The sequence below is a fragment of the Lethenteron reissneri genome, chromosome 46, assembly GCF_015708825.2.
Source record: "Lethenteron reissneri isolate LAM-NWPU_2019-01 chromosome 46, ASM1570882v1, whole genome shotgun sequence".
In the NCBI taxonomy this organism is placed as follows: Eukaryota; Metazoa; Chordata; class Hyperoartia; order Petromyzontiformes; family Petromyzontidae; genus Lethenteron; species Lethenteron reissneri.
In genome coordinates, this window is record NC_083824.1 from 1,345,127 (window position 1) to 1,371,998 (window position 26,872).

The 26,872-nt window shown below is 52.1% G+C and overlaps 1 protein-coding gene and 1 long non-coding RNA gene across 2 annotated transcripts; both read left to right on the top strand.

Moving 5' to 3' along the window:
* Window positions 1-989: 989 nt before the first annotated feature.
* LOC133354220 (uncharacterized) lies at window positions 990-26,001 on the top strand. The gene is made up of 3 exons (XR_009756551.1): window positions 990-1,030; window positions 17,600-17,802; window positions 25,866-26,001. It is a non-coding gene; the product is annotated as an uncharacterized LOC133354220 (long non-coding RNA).
* On the top strand, window positions 1,549-4,364 carry LOC133354210 (relaxin-3 receptor 1-like). The gene has a single exon (XM_061570873.1). It carries the CDS (start codon window positions 2,100-2,102, stop codon window positions 3,300-3,302), a length of 1,203 nt encoding a protein of 400 aa, XP_061426857.1. The 5' UTR covers window positions 1,549-2,099; the 3' UTR covers window positions 3,303-4,364.
* Window positions 26,002-26,872: the final 871 nt, after the last annotated feature.

Consider the following 26,872-nt stretch of genomic DNA (forward strand, 5'->3'; position numbering starts at 1 on the left):
TACCATAATAATAAAAGTGGGCCGGTCCTGGCCCATCCCCCTCCCCTAAACTAGTATATATACGGGGTAGTATCCCTTGGAATCTCTCGTTTACTTGATTACAGCAAGCGTCCGGTGACGGTTCCACCTGAAGACGGAAGCTTGTGTTGCCTCCGAAACGTCGTTATTTTTATTTTATTTTTAATTTATTTTACTTTTATTAATTTAGTTTTTTTTTACCTACGTGACTTTACCGAAAAACCATAAGAATATTCCAAGGGCACCCCCAGTAGCAGCTGTCACTGTGGGGCACAAGGGCATTAGTCTGCCAGCCAGTCGGGGTTGGGGGGGATAATTACTAGGAGTAATTTCCAGAAGTATTTATTTTTTAATTTGGAAAAATTGCACCATGACGCACCTCATTTTTAATGACTGTGCGTGATTTTAGGCTGAGTACACCCTACTGGACATCTGTGAAAAATAGATTTATAGCTCATCGGATTCCTCCAGTCTGAGTAAATATGTTGCGTAGCCGGGGCGGTGACATGGCACAGCGGTAGGGAGATCTCTGCTTGACCCCGAGGCTTGCGATTCAAATCCAGAAGGCTGCTCCAGTTACCACTGTGAGTGTACGAATCATACATTACGCGCCTTCATGGTAACAATGCTAGCTGGAGGTGTGTGGGAGACGACGATTTAACTAAAACTATATGTAAATGGGCATGCCAATGTTGAGGGGTTTTTTTTCTTTTAAATAATTTCCAATTATACATTCTGAATCCACCGGACCCATTTCACGGCGAAACCTGGCGCTTTGTAAACGGGCTTCTCCCATTGGTCGGCTGGAGCGTCGCACTCCACGGCAGGGGCGAACCGCTCGGTCCTCTTGTACATTGGCATCGTGTGTCTGTAAGTGTTCAGCACGGGGTATGGAGCGATGATGAAACGTGATCTTTTGGATACATTTTGGGCTCAACTACTGCGTGTGCGTTCCGGATTCATCTTTGCAAGACCTTCAAGAGCATCACTGGAGTTGTCACGTGCCCATTGAGTGAGTAGTGTTATCACTTTGCGTGTGTGAGATGTCGTGAGCTAATACCATCGCGTGCGCTGTGGTTTGATTGACGTGCTGTGCACATGCACTCTTGGCAGGGCACGTCGCGTTGGAAGCGTCCCACTCGCGTAAATGACAATCGCCATTCGAGTACTGCGAGGAGTTGTTCTGTGGCGTCATCTTCTTAAGGGGGGGGGGGGGGCATTATCTGACATATGTTGAACTTCTTTCGCACCGTACGTAGCCACTCGTGCCAATCGGAGGTGCGGGCGCGAGGTGGTGGGTGCACGGCTCACTGCGAGAGCTCTGAATTGGACATTTGACGTCACGATAGCTTCATTGATTAATTCTCACGGACGTCGTCGGACGTTCTCCCTGCACTCCCGAGTGTCGTCGCCTGCCTTCGTAGTGGTGGGGAGCTTCCGCAGATTTCTGAATGTCGCGTCTGCTTCATAAAGAGCCGAGCGCTGCTCCGAGCCGCTCACTCTGTCACGCTTCGCTGGGCGCGTCTCTACGCAGACGGTACTGGGCACCGACATTGTAACGGTGGCAGCGTGCGTCTCGGTGCGTGGCTAGTCGGGAAGTAAACCGAGGGCTGAACAAGGAGTCGAGTGGCAAGCTGAGGTGGCGTTATCGGGCACAAGTTCAGCGCAATGGGTCGGGCAACGGCGCTCGGGTTTAATCGAATAGTTATCGGATCGACACCATTGGAAATCAGCGCTCCAACGATCGGGATTTGCATCATTCGGGTTCGAGTTATTGGAAAAGAAATGCTCGACTTTTAAACCATCAGCATTCGCATCACCAACACACATCATTCGTCGGATTAAAACATTCCCATTCTAATCGTCGACATTTGTTTCGCCGTCGTTGGAACAATTGATATTCGACAGATCGACTTGCAGATCATCACCATTCACACTTAGCAACACTCGAATAATCAGCGTTACGAATTCGGCATCGTTCGAACCACGACCACCACCATCAACAGCATCATCGCCATCATCATCACTCGGTTCGAAGAAAAACCCACGACCACTCGGGCGCCGAGAGTTCGCGAGCAAAGATGAACGCGACGCGCCTGTTCGGCGGAGACGCGAACGTGACGCGCCGCTACCTGACCCTGTACGACATCGACGTGGCGGCGGACGGCTCGGCAGGGCTGCGCATCGCCATCTCCGCCGTCTACTCCCTCGTGTGCGGCGCTGGCCTCCTGGGCAACTTGATCGTGGTGCTGCTGATGCGCGCCAAGCAACGATGGCGCAAGTCGGCCGTGAACACTCTGGTGCTGGGTCTGGCGCTCACCGACTTCCACTTCGTCCTGGTGCTGCCCTTCTGGGCGGCCGACGTGGCGCTGGACTACAGCTGGCCCTTCGGACGCCTCATGTGCAAGCTCGTGTCGGCCACCACGCTCATGAACATGTACGCGAGCGTCTTCTTCCTCACGGCCATCTGCGTCACGCGCTACCGCTACATCGCGGCAGCGATGCGCGCGCGGCCGAGGCCCACGTCGGCCGCGGCCCGTTGGGTGTGCGTCCTAATCTGGCTGTCGGCCGCGCTCGTCGCCGCCCCGCACGCCGTCTTCGCGAGCACTCGCGCCGTGTCCGGCGACGTCCTCTGCCTCGTTCGATTCCCCGGCTCGGAGGACGCCGCCCAATTCTGGCTCGGCCTTTACCAGCTGCAGAAGGTGCTGCTCGGCTTCGCGCTGCCACTGCTGGTCATCAGCATCTGCTACCTGCTGCTGCTACGCTACCTGCGGTGCCACGGCGTGCCGGGCGAGCGCCGCAAGTGGCGCGTCACGCTCTCCATCACCGTCGTGGTGCTCTCCTTCTTCCTCTGCTGGCTGCCCAACCACGCCGTGACGCTGTGGGGCGTGCTGGTCAAGCACAATGCCGTGCCCTTCGGCAGCGCCTTCTACACGGCGCACACCTACGTGTTCCCCGCCACCGTATGCCTGGCGCACGCCAACAGCTGCCTGGACCCCGTGCTCTACTGCCTCATGCGCGCAGAGTTCAGGAAGCGCCTGGCGCGCGCCCTGCACTGCTGCGCGCAGTGCGGCTCTCCCGTGGCTGCGTCGCGCCGCTGTCGCGTACGGCCCATGGAGCCGCGCGACTCCCAGCAGCAGGAGCAGCAGCTCCAGCAGCAGGCGATAATGCAGGAGCAGCAGCTGCAAGTGCAGCAGATGTGCGCCGCCGATCTGCTTCAGGCAGCGGACGGGGATTTAATATCCGCGCAGGGGCAGGTGGCGCTGCCGATGCAGGAACGCTGAGCCGACAGGCGTCTTCGTTGACCCGCATCTGTAGCAGCAGTAGCAATAGCGTGGCCAATAGTCGCGCCGCTTGCAGCAGCGGCAGCACAGTCGGTGATCGCAGAGTAAACAGCAGCAGCTGTAGTCGTGTACTCCTGTAAGTAGCGGCGGTGTGAGTCACTACCAGTAGCGGAGTTCGTAACTCAGCAGGAGCAGCGGCACCAGGCCATCTGTTCCAATAGCATCGTCATAACCACCACCACCACAAGCAGCGGAAGCTGCTGCACAATACCTACCGCCACTTTGATCAGTCCACTGCTGGATAAGAGAGAGCCCCTCCCCATCGCCGCACGCCATGCGACGGGTCGTGAGGGTTCGTTGACCATACTTCACCACGCCGGTCAGTGCGCGTTGGGGAAGGCGGGCTGTAAAGTTTGGACGTGAGCCTAGAAGCACAGTACAACCCAATAAACGAAGCTGCACTGCCCTCTGCTGAGCACCACGTAGCTCCACAGCAGCCGATAGCAACCCGTTGCGCATGGTGGTCGCCCATCCAAGCACATAGACAGGCTCACAGTTGCTTAGCTTGTGAGACTTGACGAGAATAGGCGACATCTCTATGACTAAGACGACTCTTAAACAACATCGACGCCTCTCGTGTCCTGGCTGGCTGCTGGCTGTTCTTCTGTCCACCCCAACAGTGACACGGTTGTGAGCGGCTGCTGCAGGGCAGTTGCCACTCAAGCTTGACGGGTAACTGGCTAAACGAGATTTTCCGTGGAACAAATACACATTGAGTTGATTGGAAACGGCGGAAGATGAAGTTCGGAAGACATTTAATAATAACAATAATGGCAATGATGATCAAAGTAATAGCAGCACAGAAGAGGTGGGGGAAAGGAATACAGAATACCGAGCACGATTAATTTAGCATTGTTATTACTTTACAATTTGTTCTCCTATTCAAGTTATTATTTCGCCGGAACAGCCTTGAAATCCTGGAGGATATAATTACATATTCGGAACACGCATTACCTCCTCATTTCACCATTTCATTCAAAGGCAGATTACTTGCAGTGCTCCGAGAACGGGTGGGTGGGTCGCGGGGAGGAGCATCAACAGGCGAGCTGACTCTCATTTCACGGCGCACAGCTCCGAAACGCACCACGCGCCGCCTGCTCCGCGAAGGGGACCGTCGAGCTCCCCACAGCGTCCTTCACCACCGCAGCAGCAGCATTACTCAGTCCGCATTGCGCAACGACGATCAACCCGCGTGGCCTGTAACGCACTGTCGGGGCAAGTGCTGTTAGCGAATATCAGCACGTGTGAGGCCCGGCAAGGGCACATGAGGGGGTGGGTGGGTGAGTGGCCAGCACCACGCCCGGTCGCCTTCATTTCCCCAGTGGCGATGTTTACACACCGCACCAGGTAGCCATTTGAGGCTGAGTCGACCTAATTATACTTCGCAATCATCGCCATCGCCCTATTGCGAAAGTGAAAAAATAATCATGGGACTCATTGTGGCTTCTCTGGATAACTGAAATTAGGAGTAATAATTATTAACAATAATAATTCGAATTAAGAATACCAGCATCAGAAGCTGCACCCGTAGCAGCAAGAGTGGAAGTACGAACACCAACAGCAGTAGTAGCAGCAGCTAAAACTAAACAATTTTTATTTGACCAGGTAAGGTCCACTGCGCTAACGTAGCTCCTTTTCAGAAGCTGCACGGCTATCACAAATGAAAGCTCAGCGAAGTTGCTTATTATCACGTGGAAATGTATAGCAGCCAAATACTCTAAACGCGTGTTGTTGGTTCTAATGTAGAGGGGAAACCCGGAGGACCCGGAGGAAAAGCCACGCGACCACGAGGAGAGAGACATACACACTCCAAATATACAGCAGACATCAGGGTCGAGATCAGGATCGAATTCACGACCTCCTGTTTACCAGGCGAGCTAGTTAACATCTCGCCCCCAGCAGCAGTCATATCAATAACAGCAGAAAATAATAAGCAATGTGTCCTTCGCGTGTCCGTCTCTCCACCTCAAACAATCATAGTTATACATACACAGCCCGTCAGCCATGCGACCTTTTGGGAGTGCATCATTTCAGCAACATTGATTCAAGACAAGAAAAACTCTGCACTGGTTTCGACAGGCGGTGTCTCATCAGCAACTGTGCAGGGCTCATCTGCAATGGACATTCCTCGTTCCTATGGCGGGACCAAGTATGAACTCGACTTCGCTGTGCAAAGACGCGCAGATTCAGAAGGCGAGATTCATGTTACCAGCCTCAGTTGGATGATAATGTCCGTCTTTTGTACGGCTGCTGATGTAGATGCAGAGCATCAACTACAATTTCACATTCACGCGGTTATCAAGGTAGATAACCGCGTCAGGAGTTGCGGAGTGTATTATCATCGCTGTGATGTCTCCTTCGTATTTGTGGATCGGGTATCCATATATGTCATGGTTTGCGCGTATGTGGTTTAGGATGGACCATGAGCTTCGTGGAAGATCAAACCAGTAGTGATGATGATGAGTGATGACAGTGGCGGTGATAGTGATGATATTGATGGTGAAGTTACCGCGTTAATCCTGGAATGGTTTAAACGTTTAGCTTCGGATCATGATGTGCATTGTTCTGCAGTCTACAATGACTGAGGTGTATCCTGTGTGTGTGGAGTTGGTGATTGATGTACCGTGTCCTGCTGTGTGCTACACACTTCGTGCTGTGTGTGGGTGTGCGTGTACTGAGCACCTGTGGGGAGCGGTGCTGTAGCAGTTAGCGCACTGCGCTGCGAACCCGGCAAGCCGAGTTTGATTCCCGCCCACGGCTATCACCAGTGACGATTATCTGAACCGGTCCTAGGCCTCCCCTAGGTCGACTCAGCCTCAAATGAGTACCTGCTGCGGTGTGTAAACATCGCCACTGGTAAGTCAAAGACGGCCGGGCGTAGTGCTACTCGCCGTTCCGGCCTTCATAGGTGCTCGCTAACAGCACTTGCCCCAACAGTCTGTTAAGACTATACGGGGGATCTTTGTCTTTGGAGTTTTAATGAAGTAGCGTATAAGTGAGATAGGGAAATCAAATGCGTCGTGCACGTGTTTATGATGTCATGCTTTCTGAACGTAATCTAGCAGAAGGAAGGAAGCGACGGCGACATGTGGCAGCATCACTGACACTGCCAAGTGTTGACCTCTTAACTTTAAGGACTCCCCCCGGCCCCACGGGTCTGGCGATAGTTTGACCGCTCATGAACCGACTGACGTCCACGCACGGCGTGGGAGCCGCTCGTGGTGTCACGGTCAGCACAGCGGGACTCGCAAGCCAGGTCGCCGGTGCCACCTCCCGGCGCGGCAAGTTGAGACGATGGAGCGAGTTTCTTAAATCTCCCCTCACCCATTGGTATGATGGGGGAGGGGCGAGTTACCATCACAGTCTATCAGGCAGGTCGCAAGTGGTGAAGAGTGTGGGTAGGCCCGCCTCTTCCAACACGTCTGGTCAACGCGAAAGAGGAGGCCAAAACCCCCCTCCAGAATTCGCATGCAGTGGAGGCCCCGCGAGCATTGACGTCATCTGGCAATTGCAAGGGTTGATCGCTGTGCCCTTAGTTACACGCCGTAGAGAGTCCGAGAGGCCTTGCCGGATACTCGCTGTAGACAACCAAACGGCCGTCTGTGTGGCCTTTGCGGACCAAGGCCTTCTTCTGTCGGCTTTCATTTCAGGAGGCATGCTCCGGGCCCGTCTCTAATTTCTGAATCTCATCATCATCGTAATAATCGTGAATAGTAAAACAGGTGTTATCATATGGGTGAGAGTTAAACACACGACTGTGTGTTGTGTATATATCTGTATGTATTTATATGAAGTAGCCGTATGTTTTTTCTTGCAGGTGAGGTTTAACCACTAAATATTTTGCAATAGAATTTAGATTTATGTTGCATATAAATGCTACTGCGTTTCAAGGCGCTGGACGACACAACAGTGCAACCCTGCGACATTCCAGCGAAGTATGGTTATTTATGTATTTAGCCCCCCCGCCCTCCCTCCACGACCCCCCCCCCCCCAACGCACGGACCCCTCCACTCTTCCTTTCTCTCCTTCCCTTGTTCCTTCCCTCTTGTTCCCTTCTCGTCCCTTCGTCATGTGCGTTCCTGCTCTCTGAGACGTCTTAAGTTAAGGGCGCATTACAAATGTACGTTGTTGTTTTGTAAAAAAAAGATTGTCACGGCTAGAAGAGAATCTAATTGTGATTGACCAGCGGCAGGGAGTCGACAGCACTGATTGGTTGATGGGAGAGAGTGCCAGACTCGGGGGAGGGATCAGCACAGGAGAGTGAACAACCGACGACGAAGCGAAGTTTCAATGGAGGCAGTGGCATAGTGACGACATTATCGGTGGTGTCGTAACTATTATAATGTAGTTACTACGCCACTGATAATGTCGTAACTATTATAATTTAGTTACTACGCCACTGATAATGCCGTTACTACGCCACTGATAATGTAGTTACTACACCACTGATAATGTAGTTACTACACCACCAATAATGTAGTTACTACGCCACTGATAATGTAGTTACTGCACCACTGATAATGTAGTTACTACGCCACTGATAATGTAGTTACTACACCACACATAATGTAGTTACTACGCCACTGATAATGTCGTTAGTACATCACTGATAATGTAGTTACTACGCCACTGATAATGTAGTTACTACGCCACTGATAATGTCGTTACTACGCCACTGATAATGTCGTTAGTACACCACTGATAATGTAGTTACTACGCCACTGATAATGTAGTTACTACGCCACTGATAATGTCGTTACTACGCCACTGATAATGCAGTTACTACGCCCCTGATAATGTCGTTACTACGCCACATAATGTAGTTACTACGCCACTGATAATGTAGTTACTACACCACTGATAATGTAGTTACTACGCCACTGATAACACTATGTAACACAATTTTTGTTCCTGGGTAGTCAGTGTTATTTCGTAATTGCTTATGCCTAAAAAGTATAGAAAATTGCTATTATTCCCCACAAATTTACTTTTGTGACCAGGATAGTGATATTTTGAAGTTTACCTATTTCAATGAAAAAACGGGCGAATTTGAGTCTTTTCGTTCACATAAAGTCTGAAAAAAAAACATATGAATACAAATTTCCATGTATTTATACTAAAGTAATACAAAAATTACTGCAACAGTGAGTAGTTTTTCGAGATTTACGATTATACTGTAAATCAATTTCACGAATCAGCCCCGAAATGTAGTCTCCCATCATGTTATCGTTATACTGTCATTGGTTGCGGCATTCAAAGTCCAGTATATCCTGGTGGAAGCGTTCACCTTGCTCCTCCGAGTACGCTCCCATGTTCTCCTTGAATTTATCAAGATGAGCATCAAGGATATGGACTTTGAGGGACATCCTACAGCCCATTGTGCCATAGTTCTTCACCAGTCTCAACCAGCTCCACATAGTTTTCGACCTTTTGATTTTCCAGGAAGCCACGAACCACTGCGACAAAGCTGTTTCAAGCCGCTTTCTCCTTACTAGTGAGCTTCTTGGGGAATTCATTGCACTCCAGAATCTTCTTTATCTGTGGTCCAGCTTTGACCTTTGCCTCAGGCAGCTTAGGGAAGAAGTCTTGAAGGTACTTAAAGGCTGCCGACTCCTTATCTACAGCTCTGACAAATTGTTTCATAAGGCCCAATTTGATGTGCAGTGGTGGCATCAGCACCTTCCGGGGGTCCACCAGTGGCTCCCACTTGACGTTGTTCCTCCCCACAGAGAACTCGGTCCGCTGTGGCCAGTCCCGCCTGTGGTAGTGTGCCTTGGTGTCTACATTTTTTGTAGTAATTTTCGTATTACTTTAGTATAAATACATGTTAATTTTGATTCATATGTTGGGTTTTTTTCTGACTTTAAGTGAACGAAAAGACACAATTCGCCAGTTTTCTCATTTAAAATAGGTACATTTCAAAATATCACTGATTTGGTCACGCAAATTTGTGGGGAATAATTGCCATTTTCTGTACTTTTGAGGCATGCGCAATTAGAAAATAACACTTACTACCCAGGAACAACAATAATGTTTCACAGTGTTATCTGCTCAGGGGGTGCGGCAATCGGTCAGATGGGGGCCCCAATATTTGATTTGTCTCACACAGTCGCACCTAGAGGCTATCCGATATCGCGGCTCATCTTGCCTCGTCACATACTTGTTATGCTCACGGTCTCGAACATTTAACGTTGTAGGGGCGCTCCGTCTTTTGCAAAATGCAGCCACTGCAGCTCCGTAAGTACCTGTTTGCAATATAATTGACGCGTATTGAATGAAATAAATATCCCAAGTAAGGAGTTCTATGTCCAATGTTCTTTTACTCAAGTTACTCTCATTCAAAGCAAATGACGTTTCGTTACGCGACATTGCGGTAACATAAAAACGGTATTACTTCCAATACTAAACTGTTTAAAACAAATTCCATGGTTTTCAAGGGGGGCCCAACTCGTAGCCTTGGCCACCAGAGGGGGGGGGGGAGATATTCTGTAGTATTCTGGGATAACGTTCCACACAGCACGAGTGGTACCAGACATAGGCACAAATCAATGACTGCCACCCGAACACAGATGCCAACTCTCGGACTACGACATTCAGTCAAGGGTTAAACCCGGGTCAAACCGGACAGGTGACAACCCTAGCTCCGAGTCAAACCTGGACAGGTAACGACCCTTACATGCAGCACCAGAGCACAATAGAGGTCTGATTTGTATGTCGCCAGAGCTGACCGATATCATTGACAGAGCATTCCAGGTCTGGTGGTCGATTAATTTGAGGACTAGATTTTCCCCACTGTCTCTTAAGTCTTAGCCCATTAAGTTATTGCTCACGGAGGGTGGTTGTATACTGGCTGGATGCGTAGGTGAGTGGGGGGGGGCGGAGGGGGGGGGGCTAAGGAGGTTATTGAGGGGCCAGATCATTCACGGTCGTAGACGACGTGGCATTGTCTGATTTCTGGGAGGTCTATCAAGCCGGCATCAATGGACAGAACGTAGGAGCAGAGAGACATGACGGATATACGTCTGTCCGAGCAGAAGGAGATATGTCTCCAGGAAGGAAGTGGCCTTGGGAGGAATGACGAGCTGAGACATGATACAAGTCAGAGTTTACAGCCTGCCTGTACGTTGCATACAAGTACCACGGAAATCCTACAGGTGACATTGAACGTGCAAGAATTTGCAGATGTTGATGTCTTTGCAGGCAAGAGCTCTTGCTGTTAGTTTGCAGGTGATGTTATCGGGTGTTGTTTGTAGGCGAGCGTCGACTGCGTGCATTGCACAGGTGAGTGCTCACTCCAGCCCTGGATGCATGATACCGGTGAGGGTTAGGCCAGTGCGTGCTCTCGAGAGACACCTGAATGGAACTTCAAAGGGGCTGCCTGTTGTGTAAAGATAAAGATCCCCCGTATATCCTTAACAGGCTGTTGGGGAAAGTGCTGTTAGCGAATAGCACCTATGAAGGCAGGCACGGCAGACGAGGGGTTGGATGGCCAACACCACGCTCGGCCGCCTTTGCCTCCCCAGTGGCGATGTTTACACACCGCACCAGGTACTCACTTGAGGCTGAGTCGACCTAGGGGAGGCCCAGGACCAGTTCAGATAATCGTCGCTCGTGTTGACCGTGAGCGGGAATCGAACTCGCTTCGCCGGGTTGGTAGCGCAGCGTAGCGCTAACAAATACAGACGACTGCCATCTGTAGAAGAAGTTTCCGGCTGTCCACGTGCTTTATGACGCGTACGCCATGCGGGCCGTGCGCGCTCCAAATGTCAAGCGCGCCTCAAACACGGTCTTTGTGTGCAACACATTGCGCCTCTTCTTTTCCAAAGGGCCCCAAGGGAAAGCCTCGTATTTCTTGAAATACAGATTGACATGGCTCCTGCGGAGGTTGGGGTTCGCCTCATTGCCGCGAGGCATACCGCTTGCCTGGCCGTAGGGTTGATTGAATGCGGTGCTTGAAAGCTATATTACAGAATACGGGCTGGCCCGGAAACGGGAAACATGGTGCCCAAAAGACATACAGGCAGAGATGGACTAGAAGGAGACCTGCACAGCAGTGCCAGGAGTGCGGGGGAACATGCACCGCCAGATCTTGGAAAATGTTTTATCGGAAGCCCTGACGAGGAGGCAATGTGGTCTGTCCTAGCTGGCTGCCTGGGACAGATTAGACTGTAGAAGATTTATGTTCTGTCACATGGCCAGAACCCCCAAATGCCCGAGGAGATGCGGTGCGAATGAGAGCTCGGTACACGTCCTCGTACAGTGCCCTTTCGCAAAGGAGGTGTGGGAGTTGTGTGGGCCGCTGCTGTCTCCCTTTTGTTCGGTTGAAACAACGGTGCCAAATGTGGTTTGGGGGCTCTTTAGGCGGAAGGCGGGAGGGAACTGGGCCCAGGTATGGGCCATTATTGGGGCCATTAAGGAAGCTCTCTGGAGAGCACGCAGGCGAGAGATGAAAGGCACGCATATGTCACCGCTAGAGGTATGCTGCTTGGCCAGATGGCTAATAAAAAAGTGGTGAAGGTGGAATGGGTAAGAATGGGGAACCGAATGGCGAACGAGAAATGGTGGTGACCTTTACCCCACCCTTTCCCCCCCCCCCCCTCCGTGTGTGGAACCGAATGAGAGACTGGGCCTGGGGATGCCCTCTGACTCGGAGAAGGGACGTGCGAGTGTTTGTCATGGCAGCCACAGTCGTATCTTGTTGCTAACCCAAAATGGTGTGGTGCCAACTTGCCGGTCCTTTCCTGTTTTTTTTCTTCCTCTAACTGGTGTAATGGACACGCGGGTCTGTAGTAAAGTTGTCTTGCCTTCCTCCGGCGACGCGTTAAGAGCCCCTGCGCGGGCTGTGGTGTGGGTTTCTTGCATCTTTGCCAGCAACGGTCTGTTCATTGCTGAGGAATTAATACATTTTAAAATAGCTGGCGTCGTCGTGATCATTTTTTCTCCCTTACCCCAAGCAGACACCCTGGCTGTCAGGCCAGTGGCTGCTTTGCCATTTTTTTTTTCAACCGGCATGGAGATCAGCCGTGCTGCCGAGACAAGCAAGGACGACCAACCCCCCCCCCCCCCCTCCTCCGTTGACGGCTGCCAAGGCGGAAACAGCCGCGTCTCGACTACCTGGAGGACGGAGGTCCGTGCAGGAGGGCGATGTGGCGAAAGCGTCAACCTCGACCGGGAGGAGGCGGGCTTGGGAGAACGCCTTGAGGCAATAAACAAGGAGAGCAGAGGTACCAGCGCGGAGGGAGGTGGTCTCTGCCAGATTGAGCGAGGATGCTTCGGAAATTGGGGCCTTTGCTGGCCAGCAGGCGCAAGGCAATTGTGGCGAGACCATCAAGGCAGATGCTGGACCAATAGGGGCAGGACGACACCAGGAACACGTGGACTGGGGGTGAGTTTTACACCGGTCCACGCCAGGAGACACAACTGCGTCTGAGTGGCCTTTAAAGATGATGTGCCAGAGGAAGTGACCATGGACTGCCCGAGTTTTGTGCGGAGAGTGGTGGTAGGGTCGCTAGAAGTTGAGGCAATGGACCTGTTTTGTTTAATAGCCTTGCGGGGCGGCAGGGCTTTCGACATTAGCTTTAAGACAAGCAACTTATTGCAGCGTTTTCTGACTCTTTTTGAGGAAAAGGCAGGCGAGAGGCCTCTATCGCTACTTAAGCTGCACCTATTATCAGAGCTGAACACGAAAATGGTGACTGTTTTTCCAGTATAATGAGGCACTACCGGACAGGTGCCAGGCAGTGGCAAGTGAGGTTTAGAGCCGCGGACGGGGCCCTGCAACATATCCTGAGTGCCCTTAATATTGGCGGTAGTAGGGGCTACGTCGTGTACGAAGGACAACCCAAACTATGCAGGAGGTGCGGGGGAAGAGGCCACCTGGCAGCGGCAAGTGAGGTGCGAATGTGCTACCGCTGCATAGCACTGGACCACGTAGTGGAAGAGTGCAGAGTCCCTGCGCAATGTAATCTGTGCGAAAGTGAGCTCTGTCTATATCGGAATTGCCCGGAATCATACGCTAATATGGTCTGGGCACACAAGATCCAGACGGCTGAAGGAGAGGACAGGGACGACTGAGGTCGGGTCTGAGCACGCACCAAGCAACCGGGCAACTGGTGGCGTTAGTGGAGAGAAGACAGGACCGAGAACACCACCACAGGATGAGAAGGAGGAGGGAGAGGCGTCGTCCGAGGATCGGGAAACAACCGAAAGCCGGCGAAGAGACGACCCTGAAGCCAAGGAGATGGAGGAGGCGGCCCCTGAACCATCCATGGTCGGTTGGGCGGAAGAGGTGGAGGCGAGAAAGGACGAGGTGGCGTAACGGAAGAAAGGCGACCAAGAGGGAGTCGTCTGAGAGTACAACAAAGAGGAAGCGGAGGGCACCGGGCACCCCCTCAAGACGGTCCCCTTGCATGTACCACAGTCGTCATTCTTCAAGAGACCTGTTGACATCTGAAGAGTGAACAAAAACAGCAAAGATGTGCCAAGGGAGGGTGTTTTCCCCGAAACCCAGGAGTGCAGAAAGCCTCCTGGACCTGGTCGACAGGAACTGGTTATGCATTGCTGGAGCTCTCCATTGCGTCGGTCAATGTGAGGGGGATCCTGGGGTGCGGCCAGGCGAGGAGTAATGGAGCATTTGCGAACCTTAAAGAAAGACATTTACTTCTAGCTGGAGTACCACCTGCCATACTCTCTCGCCTGGGCAAAGCTGTTTTAAGTCCTGGGACGGGCACTGCTTCTAGTCAGGGAGTAACATCAATAAAAACACTGGGGTAGTCATCCTCCTGGGACGTAAAAGCGTCGTGGTACAGGAGACCCAGGAAGTGGTCCCTGGCTGTCTCCAATATGTGGACACCACATCTGATGGAATGGCTTTTCGTCTCAATGTTTATGCCCCCACACGATATACTGAGCGACTGGAACTGTGGGCTAACATAGCAGCCCTGTTGGTTACGCGGAGGCACGTCATCTTGGGGGGTGACTTTAACTGCCCATTCGGCCTATTGGACGTGCTGCCTGCATCCGGGTGTCGGAGAATTGACCCCTCTTCCAGGGAACTCGGTGGCTTGCTTAAGGACTTTGACTTAATTGACACTTTTCGGTTGATGCACCCAACACACCCAGGTTTGACTTGGACTAATAGTTTGGGTTCTTTACATTCAAGAATAGATTTTATTTTTGTCTCCGCTAAAATAAAGCAGAGTATGTGGAAATTGAACATTTTTTTTCTTTTTTCGGACCACAAGCTGATTGCTTCGAGGTACTGAATTCCAGGTGGACTGAGGTTGGGGAAAGGGATATGGAGGATGAACACGAGTCTTTTAGCCGATGAAACGGTGACGAAAACTTTTATCAAATTATATGAAGAATGGCAGAGTGGTGGGAAATTATTAAGAACCGGATCAAGGGTTCTTTTCAGGCACACAGTAAACGGAAGTGTCAGGAATGAGGGGTTTGAACGATCAGTTAAAGAAAGTGTATAGGTTGCTGGAGTTAGGTTTCCCGGTGATGAACAAGATAAGGTGGCTGAAGAACAATCTCCTTGTTGCTGGATAAGCGGGCTGCGCAGCTCGTCTTTAGGACACGGGTTAGGGCAGTGGAAGAGGGGAAAAAGTGCACGTGTTATTTTTTAAGAGTGCAGGAAGGCTGAAAGCACAATCCAAGAGCTGGTCAGCCCGAACCTGGGCAGACTGACGCAGACAGAGGGTATAGTTGAGGCTGCGCGGGAATATTACGCAGAACTGTATGGAAGTAAGACGTCAGAGGCGGGCGCCCGAGACATCTTCCTTAGGGAGGTTAAGCAGAAAATAAAGGCTCTTGAGGAAATGAACAAACAAATTCAGTTTGAGGAGCTGGGCGAGGCAGTGAGGACTACATCGGCACAGGGCATCAGGGCAGGATCGAATACCGGCTGAGTTTTATGACAGATCCTGGGACACCAAGCACGACTTGCTGCATTTGTATAGAGATCTTGGAAGAGGGTCCATGGGGGAAGGGGGTAATATCCCTAAATAAGGGGAAGAGGGCCCGCAGCGACCTTGGGAGCTGGCACCCAATTACGCTGTTGAACACTGACTACAAGATCTTAGCGAAATCCATCGCAGCACGTTTAGGGAAAGTGGTAGTGGAGATAATACAAACAGACCAGACATGTGCGGTCCCGGGCAGACACATGTCAGATAATCTTATCCTGCTGAGATGTCATAGAATCCATGATAGAGAAGACCAGGCGAAAGCATTCCATCGCATTTCACATGACTATTTGTTTTCAGTGCTGACACATGGGGGTAGGTGAACTTTTAGTAGGGTGGGTAAGGAAACTATACCATGGGCTCTCGAGCAGACTTGATAAACGGGACCCTTTCGGAGGTAGTCCCAGTTAGGTCGGGGGTGAGACGAGGATGCCCCATGTCACCGGTTTTGTTTGTCATATGCATGGAGCCCTTCGCCCAGGTGATCAGAGCTAACCAGAGGATCCGAGGGCTCCATATCCTGGGGTGCAGCGACCAGGCAAAAATAGCCATGTACATGGACGACATCATGGTATTTTTGCAGAGGTATCCTCGGTGTGGGAGGTGCTGGAGCTTTCAATGATTTTTTATCTGGCCTCGGGTTCCAGGGTTAACTTAAGTAAGAGCGCGATGATGCTCTTCGGGGACCCCAGGCTTTTCGAAGGACGCCCAAAAGAGCTAAGAATACAGACAGAAGGGATTTAAGTCCTGGGCGTCACCTACCGGGAAGGATCGACAAATAAAGAACTGGAAAGAAAAGATTAAAGATGGGCAGGCTGGCCAGGTGGACAGCCAAACGCCCTACTATGGAAAGGAGAATTTTGGTTTTGAAGGCGGAAATACTACCTGCACTGAATTATCTGGCGTATATCTTTCCGCCAGGCGCGCGAATGATACACAAGTTGGGGACACTGTTTTTCAAGTTTATCTGGGGAGGAAGGATGGACCGGGTAAAGAGGGAGACTGTGCAAAGGCTCTGTGAATGGTGAGAGGGGAGCCCCTGACGTCGCGCGTAATTTCAATAAGATTTCTGTTTGCAATACGCTACGCTTGTTTTTTTTAAATGGGTCTCAGACAAAGGCCTCATATTTTTTGCAATATAGGTTGGCGTGGCTCCTGCGCAGACTAGGGATGGCTCCATTGCCTCACTTGCAGGCCCCTCGCCTAGACGCACGGGTGGCTGTGTACTGCAGTTAACAAATACATTACAGAATACGAGCCGGCCTTGGTAAGAGAGTCGTGGCACCCACGAGGTGTTATTGGAAAGCGGGAAGCCTGTGCAGAGGTACCAGGTGCACGACGTACCACACACCAACAAATATGGGAAAATGTGACGTCTGGAGCCCTAACAGAGACAGACATATCTTGGCTGGCGGCCTGGAACAGGTTGACATGCAGACAATTTATGTATTCCCACCATATGGCCCGCACCCCCAAGTGCCCGAGGGGATGCGATTCAGATGAAGACACGTGCCATGTTTTCCTGGATTGTCCCATTGCTCAGGAGGTGTGGGAGCTAAGCCAACCTTGGCTAGCCCGTTTTTTCCAGTCAAAGCTGTAGTGCCAAATATTATATGGGCACTTTTCCGACGAAAAGCAGGAGGGGCTTGGACTCAGGCGTGGGCCGTAGTGGGGGCAATAAAGGAAGCCCTGTGGAAGGCGCGTGGGCGGATGATCAAGGGTGCCCACATGTCGCCATACGAGGTGTACCACCTAGCCAGGTGGCTGGTCGGCCGAGTGGTGGAGGCTGACGGGATAAGAATGGGCAGCAAAGCTGCAAATGAGAAGTGGCGGTGGCCTCCGCCTCCATAGGGCATGGGATGGAATAAACGGTACTTGGGAAAGTTTTTCCACCGCAGCACCGGAAATTGAGAGTTTTATTTCCGGTGAACATTGTCTTTTGCCTCAATGTGGTGGATGAGAGAGCAAGATTCCTCCTTTTTTCATTAGCGGCACACTCGGTGTGTGGGGGTGTGGTATGGGATCCCGGTATCGCGGAAACGCCCCCTGTACGGATTGCGGTTGCTGCTGCTGTTACTGTGGTTCTCGACTTTCTTCCTTGTCTTGAGCAGGTGTGGACAGTGTAGGAGAGAGAAGGGGTCGTCGATGCTGCTGCAGACGTCTATTTTGCAGGGGCCGCGAATCTGTCTCTTCAGCCTTCGCCAAGGCTCTGCGTGGAGAGGCAGGCACCCTGGCTGTCGGGTCAGTGTCTGCCTTGCCATTTTCCAGTGGGCATGAAGACCTGCTGAGCTGCCATGATGAGCGAGGACGACCAAGCCCCGTCGACAGCTGCTGAGGTGGAAATGGCCGCGACTCAACTACTTGGAGGACGGAGGTCATTGAAAGAGGGCGATGCAGCTCAGGCGGCAACCTCGACTGAGAGGCGGCAGGCTGCGGGGGATGCCTGGAGGCAGCTGCCAAGGGGAACAGAGGTACCGGTGCAAAGGGAGGTGGTCTCTGCCAGGCTGAGCGAGAATGCTACGAAGACGTACCAACGCTAAGTGCACTGGGGTAGCCATCCTCCTAGGACGTAGAAGGGCTGAGGTACAGGAGGCTCAGGAAGTGGTCCCTGGCTGTCTGCAATATGTCGACGCCACATACGATGGCACTACAGTACGGCTAATTAACGTATACGCCCACACGCAGTATGCGGACCGGGATGACGATGGGACCAGCGGAGGAGAACCTTGCCTCCGCTGGGGCGGGGCCCCGTTACCTGCTACAGGTGTGGCCTCTCAGGCCACATCTCCAGGGGCTGCTATGCTGATTTGGGGCAGTTTTTCCCACCTTCACGGTCCTCTGCCCTGCCGGCGTCCACTCTGCGTCCAAAGGCAGGTTGTGATATGTCACATACCCGGCCGACACAGCCACCTCATGCCTCCGCATTGCAGTCAGTGTCGGGTACACACGCCATCACCCCTCATAGGGATACGGGGAACTAAGGTGGTGCTTCGGTGCGTGATGGTTGGCCGCAGGGGTCCGGGCAATGGACCGCACTGGCGCACCCTGTCATGGCAGCGGGAGCGGGATCATCCATAGTAGGTGGATTTGTGCAGTGTATTGAGGTGCGGATGCTCTTAGATACGGGGGCATCCACCACCATGGTTTTGAGTTTATTTTTAGGACTCTGCTGTCGACGGTGGGTTGCCACTAATGGCGGGAGCTTAGGCATTGTGGGCCAAATTAAGGCATCGATACGGATTGGCAATATTGCAAGGACGGGCCTGGTCTTGGTTTCACGTTCATTGGCGGTGCCTTGTTTATTGGGGACGGATTTTTTTTAAGAGGATGCCCCTCTCGATTTTAGTGGACCAGGGTTGTGTGGAGTTGCCGTCGGGGCATCGGTTGAGGTTTTTGGAGTCCCTACTGGGTGGTGTATGGCTAACGCTGTGGTTCGGGCCCTGGTGCGTGAAACTGTTAGGGTCCCCCCCGAGTGCACAGATGCTTGTACCCTTGAGGCTGCAGAAGCGGCTCGACCAGAAAATAACTGGGGGTGGGGTTCTTTTAACCCCTTGGAGTAGAGCAGTTCATGGGCTCAGACGATAGTAAAGGGGGATCAGGAGCCCTTCCTGTAAGTATTAAGTGCTGAGCTAGATACTGCAGTCGTACAGCCTGGTACGGTGTTGGCCCACGCGACGGCTGCGTGTTGAGGATACGGATGATGTGGCCACTCGGGTAGTCGCAGCGGTTGAATGGAAAGCGGTGTTGGATGACTCGTGGATTGATCCGTTGTGCATGGGAGCAGAGGGGTGAGTTGTGGGCATTGCTTTAGGACTTCTCCGATGCATTTGGTACGAGTATATTCGATGTGGGCCGCACGTTCCTGATGCGTCACCATATTGATACGGGTAGCGCCGCTCCCATTCGTCAGAACTCAATTCGGTTTAGTCCGAAAGAAAAGGACTACGTTCGTCAGGCAGTCGACGATATGTTGGCTGCTGATATCTCCCCGTCAACCAGTCCGTGGGGTGCTCCCATTGTCCTGGTTAAAAAGAATTGGAGTTTTCGGTTCTGTGTGGACTTTCGGAAATTGAATAAGGTCTCCGTGGGAGATGCGTATTCGCTCCCACGGATAGACGATTCGTTGGATGCCCTGTCGAGGCGCGGTTTTTCTCCACCCTGGATCTATTGTCAGGGTTTTGGCAGTTGCCCCTGGATTAAAGTTCAAAACCCAAAATCTGCTTTAAGGGGTAGAGTAACGAGAGCTGCCCATGTGAAATGCACCTAGGGGTGCAGAGAACGTTGTCCACGTTGAAACGGGACTTTCTTTGGCCCGGAATGGCAGAGGACGTTCACAACATGCTCAAGGAAGCCCCTACCGAGACTGACCTGACCACCGCTGCAGTCCATTGGGGTGTCCCGTGTAAATGAGCTCGTGACCCTCGACATCCTAGGGCCATTTCCAACCACTCGGAGGGGAAATAAATTCCTGTTGGTAGGGGTGGAGTACCTGTCACGGTGGCCGGTGGCATGGCCCCTACTGGATCAGTCGGTGTCCATTACAGACACGTTCCTGCATGATGATGTATTAGATAAGGGGGCCTCAGAACGTCTCCTTATGGACCAGGGCCGGCATTTTTCTTAAACTATTGCAAGAGGTATGTGATTTGTTGGGTACGATGAAATTTCGAACTGACGGGATGGTAGAGGGTTTACACAGGACACTTATGTCCATGTTGTGCCAAGTCAAACGAAGCACAATCCGATTTTGGGACCTACATGTTCCTGGAGTTCTTGCAGCCTATAGGATGGCCCCTCATACCTCTACCGGGTTCTCTCTGGTTTTTTTGATGTATGGGAGAGAATGTGACCCCCCCCCCCCACCCGGTATGGAGTTTTCCCCGAAGGCTGTGAAGGCCGGAAATAAAGAGAGATTACCTCCACCTAGTGTCTTGAGTTTGGAACACTACATATGTACCATTATGGAAATTGATCCTATAAAACCATGAAAATCGTTTCGAACTTTGTACCCAAAGAAGATAAATAATGTAGCAACCAGAGGAATCCCCATCGCGTCCCAATGTCAATAGGAAATGGCTCTGACCAGACAGTTATAAAGATAGGGCAGTCGACACACAAACACCACAGTTTGCATAAGAGGTCATCGCTGCCTTTAACTGCACTAAGTCTCAGGCTCTGGATTGCCCTTTGCACTTTCTCCACAGATCAGAGAAGCAAGGCTCTCCCGGAGTGGCTACTTCCTCCAATATTTGAGACACGACAGACCTTAGCAAGGTCAATCCCATCCTGCTGCATGATGTAATCTGAGCTGAGGGATTTCCCCTAGCCAAAGACCTCACAGAAACACTCAGCTAAATCTGCAAACCTGTTCCATGGTGGTTGGAGATAAGATCCCCATTTTTTCCCTTCACAATAATGCAATTAAAGAGTCATCTGTGATTGTTTGCGTGATACTGAGAGAGCTTCCATTTTTTTCAGCAACCCACGACCATCACTCATCCTCGCAGCGCTGCGCAGCTTTCTGAACATTGGAGCAAAGGCTGCAGTAAGCATCCTCCGCTCTTGGATGTGGGATGGCTTTAGACAGTGGGAGTGGGCCTGACGCTTTCTCTCGGCTCGTCAGAACACCATCAGCCAGGGTCTCTGGTAAGGTCTGGACGGCATAGGCAATGCAGTCATTGCTGTTGCACGAGTCAAATCCAGAACCTCACCCATGTCTCCATAGCCTCACACAGAAAGACAAAGATCCCGCTGTAGCCTTTAACAGACTGTTGGGGCGAGCGCTGCTACCGAGCATCTGAGGCTGGAACAGCACGTGAGGGGGTGGGTGGTCAATACCACGCCTGGTCGCCTTTGTCCCCCCCCAGTGCGAATGTTTACACAGCATAAGGCACTCATTTAAGGCTGAGTCGACTTAGGTGAGGCCGAACACGAGTTGTGAATGGGAATCAAATTCGGGTTGCTGGTTTCGTAGCGCATTACGCTATCCACTACACTACCGTTCGCTCACAAGCAAAGACAAAAATCCTTCGCACAGCCTGAATAGACTTTTGGGGTAAGTTCTGTGAGCGAGCAGTACCTATGAAGGCTGGCACGGCACACGAGGGGGTGGGTGGCCACACGTTCGCTCACACACGCACACTGCAGAACAGTGGGGGGGGGGGAGAGAACGTACAAACTCCACACAGAAGGGTGCGTGAGTTGGGACTCGACTCCGGGTTCTCACTGCCGTAAAGCGAGAGTATGTTCACTGCGCTACTCTGCCGCGTCAGTAATCTTGTTCAATCAGGTGAAGGACAAAGGCGACTCCGAAATCGCTGTGAATCAGCGTTCTGTTATCTTCCTAGCCGTAGCATGTCCTTGTGTGTATCGAGTACCACTAATGTTGCACAAAGAAAAGGATGTGCTGTCAGCGAGCACCTATTAAGTCCATCTTGGCACATGGGGGTGGTGGAGAGAGCAGCACTCCACGCAGGGTGGAGTGCTGCTATTAACACACCGTCAGGTTTTCATGTAAGCCCGAGTTTACCTCAGAGTCCCAGGATAGATTCAGATTCCACTTGCCACGAATGCGGCTCCCGTGGTTCGAATATGTAACCAGATAGCAGTGTGAATCACTGCACCACTCCTCCCCAGTAAATAAAGATCCCTTGTTGTAGCCTGCATAAAATACACTATTAATGTGTAGTGTGGCACTGCTACCCGAGGGCATCCGGGGTCAGGCAGGTGCGCGTGTGCAACGTGAGGTTGCACGTGCAACGTAAGGTTGCACGTGCAAACCGCCACCTCTTTAACGGGAGATTCGGTTGCAGACGGGGTCGGTCCGGGGTCGTACGCTGGCACTGGAGGTGTCGCCTTGGAGACGTGCGATAAGGAGTGGTTGATGGCCTGACAGGCTGGCGCCTGTCAGGCCCTAAAGCAGGGGTGGAGAATGTCTGGCCCGCGGGCCGTATGAGGCCCGCGAAATCATTTGGTCTGGCCCTGTCAAAATTACATAAATCTAAGAGCAAACCTGGAAAAGCTCTTGCGAGTAGCAACATCATCAATACCAGCTAACATCACACACCTCACCAAAGAGAAGCAGTTCCCGCCATCACATTAGAGGTGAGTTAATAAAATATTTGACCAAATATAACAGGCTAATTTTTTAGTTGATAATTTTGTAGGGCCCGCGAATGATGTTATAAATATCCAAATGGCCCTTGGGAGAAAAAAGGTTCCCCACCCCTGCCCTAAAGAGACACAAGTGAGGAGTTGGATAATTGGGAGGATATAAAGGAGTGTGTGGGAGCGGAGCGGGAGTTCGGGTTCTGAGACCAGGGTGAAGAAATCTCACCGCTGCCGCTCAAGCCAGGGACGGACCTCAACCCTCACGAGTCGACGAGCGGGTGATGGTTGATTCCCTTGCCCAGATTGGACGAGTGAGTGGGTCTGAGGGAACGTAGGCAAGGGCCGCCACCTCGACCTCAACGACCGGCCGGTGGTGGCGGCCAGCACATTGGGGCCGGACGCGGACGCGCTCAGATGCCTCCTTCTAAGGTTTTGTCGCGGTCCGCTTCGTTAGTGGGAGCTGTGACGGTTGTGTCCGCCGTGCAGACACCGTTTCTGCAAGTGTTGAAAGTGGGACGTGCGCCGGTTGAGATTCCGGCGGGTACGGTCCTGGCACGCGCTTCAGAAGCCCATTGTCTTGATGATGCGGGGCCAACTCGATTGGTTGTTGGAAACATCAGTAATGCTGAGGAGCCAGATTCCACGTGGTTGGAATCCCTATGCTCTGAGAACCCTGCACTTATGGTAGTGCAGCGAGCTCAACTATGCCGGATTTTGAACAATTTTTCTGACGTCTTTAGCACTGGCAAATTTTATATTGGGCGCACTTCCCTCCTCCACAATTCGGATTAATTCGCATAGGTTCTGCCCCGCGGAGAAGGAACAGGTGCACCTGGCTGTTGACGAGATGCTAGCAGCAGACATTATTGCTCCATCAAACAGCCCATGGGGAGCGCCCATTGTCCTAGTAAAGAAGCATGATGGAAATTTGAGATTTTGCATTGACTTTCGCAAATTAAATCAAATATATGTGGCGGATGTATACCCTCTGCCTCATATGGACGACTCACTCTGCATTGTCGGGCACGCAATTATTTTCGACGCTCGATTGTCCAGATGTTGGCAATTTCCCCTCGATGACGAGTCAACTAAAGACCGCTTTTCATATGCCCCAAGGCCTTTATCAATTTAATTGCCTTCCAATGGGATTGAATTCAGTGCCGGCCACCTTTTCAGCGGCTAATGGAGTTGGTCCTAGCAAGGTTGCAATAGGATTCTTGCCTCATATTTGGATGATGTCATCGTCTTTAGCAAAAACCTTTGACAAACATTTTCAGCGATTGCACTCGGTCTTAGAGAGTGCGTGCGGCCAAATTCAAATTCAAGCCACAGAAATGCCACTTGCTTAAGACGTCGGTTAGGTACTTGGGGCATGTAGTTAGTGTGGCCACGGATCCAGAAGAGACTTTGTGTGTGTGCACGTGGGAGGCGCCTAAATCGGTAGCAGACGTCCGCAGTTTCGTTGAATTCGCTTCTTACTACCGGCGGTTCATTAAAGATTTTGCCACCATTGCTAAACCACTCCATGCCCTTACCGCCAAGGGCCAGAGATTTCGGTGGAATAGGGTTGAAGAGGATTCCTTCCTCGCCCTCCGCTCTTCCCTTGCCGATGCCCCATGCTCGCGTACCCCAATTTCACTAAACCCTTCGTTTTGGACTCCGCCAGCGACACAGGCATCAGGGCGGTCCTTTCCCAGCTTATCGAGGGAACGGAGAGAGTGGTTGCTTACGGCAGTCGAGTCCTGTCTCCTGCCCAGCAGCGCTATTGCATCACGTGCAAGGAGCTACTGGCCATGGTCCACTTTATTCAGCTCAATCGTCCTTATTTGTACGGATGGAACTTTGTAGTTCGCACGGACCATGCGGCCCTCCAGTATTCCCTGCGCATCGACCAGCCGTCTGGCCAGTTGTCCCGATGGCTCGATCCTCCAGGGATTCTCGTTCACGGTGGTGCACAGGAAGGGCACCTGGCACGTCAACGCTGACGCCTTGTCCCGGCTGCCGCCCCATTTCGTATGCACGTGTGCTTCAGGCGCATCGAGATGTAAGCCCCCGCAAGGGAAGGCGCCCATGGTGCTCACTGCAGCAGGGACAACGCGGTATGCAGGCGCTCAGTCGCCATGTGATTCTATTCTGAATCTCAACCACGAGACGTGGGCTAAGCTGCAGTTTGATGATGCTTCGTTGTTGGCATTGCGCCGGTTTGTTTCTCGGGGCCCAGGTCCTGCGGGTCTCCCTTCCATCGTGCTGCGGGAGGGACTCCTCATGCAGTGGGAGGGGGAGTCCCAGCGATATGCCCTGATCATACCCAGGGTCCTTAGAGGCAAACTTACAAAGGCCATACACGAAAAGTTAATGCATTTGGGTGTGCAAAAAACGTTGGCGACATTGAAAAATACTTTTACTGGCCCGGAATGGAGAGTGATGTCCTCCTCCTGATTAAAAGTTGTGTCGATTGTGTGCATCAGAAATCTTTTGCCACGCGACCACAGATTCAGCTACAGTCTATTGTTGTGTCACGGGTGAATGAATTGGTTGCCCTGGACATTTTGGGTCCCTTCCCGGTCTACCGGAGGAGGCACAAGTACCTCCTCATGGGGGTCATATCTGACTCGTTGGCCTATGGCCTGGCCCTTGGCTGGCCAGTCAGCTGCGTCTATAGCCGACACCTTTGTGAACAGCTATGTTCTGGATAAGGGAGCCCCGGAGCAACTGCTCACGGATCAGGAGGTGTGTGAGTCCTTGGGCATGCGCAAATATGCACCTCACCGTATCATCCACAGACTGATGGGATGGTTGAGCAGTTGCATAGAACCCTGACCGCTATGCTATGCCAGCAAGTGACCGAGGGACAGTCGGATTGGGATCTGCATATCCCGGGGATACTTGCTCCCTATGCTTCGACAGGCTTCTCACCATTTTACTTGATGTATGGGAGGGAGCCCGAACCCCCTGTGCAAATTCAGTTGGGACTGAGCCCCCCGCGGAAAAGTTCGGCAGTGCCTGACCCCATGTTGAAAACACTGGAGCAGCTACGGTTGGCCCGTGAAGCCGCTAGGGTCAACTTGGCCCGCAGACAGGCCTGTAACAAGCGGCTGAAGGGTTATAAAGGGCCCGGAATACTGTGGCAAGTGGGGGACAAGGCTTGGCGACATTGCCCCCAGTTACCTGTGGGCACGTCCACGAAACTGTATCATCCGTGGCACGGGCCCGTCGAGGTCATTGAGGTTCGGCGACCACAGTGTGTGCATATCCGTTTGGGCCGGCGGCGCTGATTTGTGCATCCTTCATGGTTAAAAACATACGTCCAGTCCAATCGATTCATCCCCACATCCCTGCCGGCCGGTGTCTGATGCGTCTGGTACGCCGACCACCACGCCTAAATTAATAGGCCGTGAGGAGGAATGTTCTGTATCGCCTGCAGGGCCGGAGGACCTAAAGACCACGGACGGAGCATTGTGGACTCCCTCATCGGACCACTCATCACACTTAAGCTGACCCGTCTCTACCCACGGGGACAGGCCTGCTGCACATACCCGTTCGCGACGTTTTTTAGTTAATTCCCCATTCCCTTGTTCTTGTTCATGGTCACTGCTTATGATTGTCTTGTAGTTAGGGGTCGGTCACTGGTCACTATAGAGTTGTGTTAGGGGTTGCACGTTGTGTGCGCACGAGGGATGTATGTGTAGTATGGTTCCAGGGAGACTTGACACATAGTTGGAGGCACACGCTTATTTATTAACACCAGCACGTAACTCGGAAGCTTACAGTAACTGAAGGGGTATCGGCCCCTTCACCCGTCTAGCTACGGAACACAACAGCCTAGCTCACAGCTAGCTTACACCTAGGTTACGGCACCCCGAATACCCAGACCCCGCTCTTAGAAGAGCGTCGGTTCTGGGCTCTGGGGGCCACGCCGCTGGCTTGCCTGGTCGGTCCTTAAAAGGACAGCGATCCCAGGGAGTTCCAGGGCCAGTCTAGCTGGTCTTCTTTCTTCACTGGTTACAGCTTAACACACTAGACCCAGAGCCCTTCGGCTCACCACCTTAAATAGCCATCTCCCCCCGAGGGGAGGGGCTGTGGGGGATCCCAGCGTACGGCGAGGATGTCGCTGCGAGCACCTGCTCCGCGTACCGACGTAGCCACGCCCATTGTGTTTGTTTGCCACCCGCGGCAAGTCTAAATCAGGCCGTCTACAACGGCTACAACGGCTCTACATCACCCCCACCTGTACAGCTCGCAGCCGTCCCGGCTGCAACAAAATAGCAATAAAGATGCATCCCCCCCTTTGAACCCGTGTGTGCCTCACAAATCTTTAACAACAACAACAACAAGAAGAACAAACCAACACGACGCACCCCGACCGAATAAATACCCCATCCCGTAAAAACAACATATATACAAGAACCGAGGGCGGTCGCTCGCAAGGGT